Consider the following 1,989-nt stretch of genomic DNA (forward strand, 5'->3'; position numbering starts at 1 on the left):
TTTCTAAGATGGTGAAGAAAGACAGCGCAAACAAAATATAAACAAATTACAATTGGATATTTAATTATACTAATAAAGTAATAATAATTCATAAATAAGAAAAAGAAAAAAGAAAAACAAGCTCACTCTTACACATATGCAGGTACCCCCAGAGAGGGTGTAAAGGTGCTCAAAGTGAGGAAATGGACTATTATTCCCAAACATATAACATTTTAGGCTATCATTCTAAATTAGTTGTGCTCCTATTCCAGTAGACAATTACTACATACTCCCATGTTAACAATAACATCATATTAAGTACAAGGAAAAAGGACGTATAGGAACAGTAACCATTCTATTTCAGTTCAACCAGCTCAGAATCCACATAGAATAATAAACTAACAGAAACATATTACGTATATCTCAGAAAAGATAACGAAAGATCTCTTTCATCACTTTACTAAACACTGCATATTATAGCTGTGAATGATGTGCATCACAAATGAGATCATAATACCGGAAAGTAATTATCGAGAGTGCAGTAACTGCATCGTCATTGACACTCTTTAGATATCATCCGCCATGCAAGGTCGAAATAAAAACAATCACATCCTTCTCTTCCAATGTTGTCTCAAGCTGACCACTTAGCTCCCAGTCACAATCATTTACAAGGACGAGAACTCCCGGTCTCCTGAAAATGTGAGATCAATGAGTACAAGTTTAACCAGGTGTCAACACAGTCACAAACTCAAAGAACACTAAAGTATCTAGGTCAATTGTCTAGACTCTAGATACTTTTCCGGTAAACACATGAAACCACCACGCCTTGTGTCCCTGTAAGTAGTATGCCATGTGTCCATGTAACTACCTCCCGTGATTATTTAAACCCCCCTGAGTAGAGTAAGAATGTATCCAATTGTTGATAACAAGTCCGTTAAACCATGGTACAATGTAAACTTACACAGTATCTCCTTTCATAAACATCTCGGGCCTCTCCTTGATCAAATTGGTACGTACCCACGACAGCAAATCCTTCATCGTTAACTACAACAACAAAAAAAATAATAATAATAATAAATATATATATTGAATAACAGAAACAAAATAAACAATTCAAAATTCCATTAAGTAGCCCACCTTATTTTCTTCAGCCTTTAGAGTGACATCAACATTATGGATCTTAACTGACTCACAAAGAAGCTCGAGTCCACCACTGCATTTAAATAAAACATAAACTACCAACTTACACAAGAATTGGATAGTTCTAAAACAGTAAAAAAGTTTCAATGAGAGGGAATCTAAAGTTTACCCGAATTCAAGAGTGAGTTGCATCTTTACTTGTTTGTGCAAACAAAAACCCTAGCTCTGCTCCCGTTTTTTGTTTTTTTCAACGGTTCAAAAGTTGGAGCGAATCTACTTTTTATTACGTTTTTGGGCTGGGCTGGGCTTTATTGCTTGGACTTGTTGAAGCCCGTCAAATCTGTGTTTTAAATTGTGGTGGACTGGTGGCTATTAAATTGGAAAAGTCGCGAACAAAGACATTCTTGTCTTCTTTACGTGGATCATACGTTATTCAATTATTATTGTACCATGCGCAAGGCATGTGCACGAATTTAGTGCGGTGACACAGATTTTGTTTATTATTTTAGTAATATGGGACTTTGGTTTCTTCATTCCCTCAGACCACCCACATGCAAAGTATGCAAGAAATGAAAAATAAGCACATGATATCCCCAGATATAACTGCTTAAAACTTAATGAAGAACACTGACACATTTGTTATAGTCTTATGAGTTAAAAAATAAAATTGGAACTTCATTGATTTAATTAAGAGTGAATGAAATCAGTTGTTGTGTTAGCAGTGAAGGATTGAGATTTTGCCTTTTATTTGCGACAGTGAGAACAACATAATATATTCTTCCTGAAGACCAGCACCGACCGAGGTTCCATTGGAAATTTAGAATACATATATGCCCAAAAAAAGGGTTCTTCTATACATCTAAACAAATC

At 35.2% G+C, this 1,989-nt stretch overlaps 1 protein-coding gene across 1 annotated transcript; it reads right to left on the reverse strand.

Annotated features, from left to right (window-relative positions):
• Positions 1-315: 315 nt before the first annotated feature.
• LOC147513782 (ubiquitin-related modifier 1 homolog 2) lies at positions 316-1,430 on the reverse strand. Its single transcript, XM_086597061.1, has 4 exons — positions 1,289-1,430; positions 1,117-1,192; positions 941-1,023; positions 316-670 (listed from the first exon to the last, which is right to left on the reverse strand). Exons 1-4 carry the CDS (start codon positions 1,309-1,311, stop codon positions 553-555), a joined length of 300 nt encoding a protein of 99 aa, XP_086453187.1. The 5' UTR covers positions 1,312-1,430; the 3' UTR covers positions 316-552.
• Positions 1,431-1,989: the final 559 nt, after the last annotated feature.

Source organism: Coptis chinensis, chromosome 3 (assembly GCF_015680905.1).
Source record: "Coptis chinensis isolate HL-2020 chromosome 3, ASM1568090v1, whole genome shotgun sequence".
NCBI classification, from domain to species: domain Eukaryota; kingdom Viridiplantae; phylum Streptophyta; class Magnoliopsida; order Ranunculales; family Ranunculaceae; genus Coptis; species Coptis chinensis.

Excerpts from the sequence above, each read along its gene's own strand:
- LOC147513782 (XM_086597061.1), bottom strand. The coding sequence starts at position 1,311 with ATGCAACTCACTCTTGAATTCGG. Across the intron at positions 1,193-1,288 it reads CAACTCACTCTTGAATTCGG|TGGTGGACTCGAGCTTCTTT; the intron begins GTAAACTTTAGA and ends ATTTAAATGCAG. Across the intron at positions 1,024-1,116 it reads TAAAGGCTGAAGAAAATAAG|TTAACGATGAAGGATTTGCT; the intron begins GTGGGCTACTTA and ends TTGTTGTTGTAG.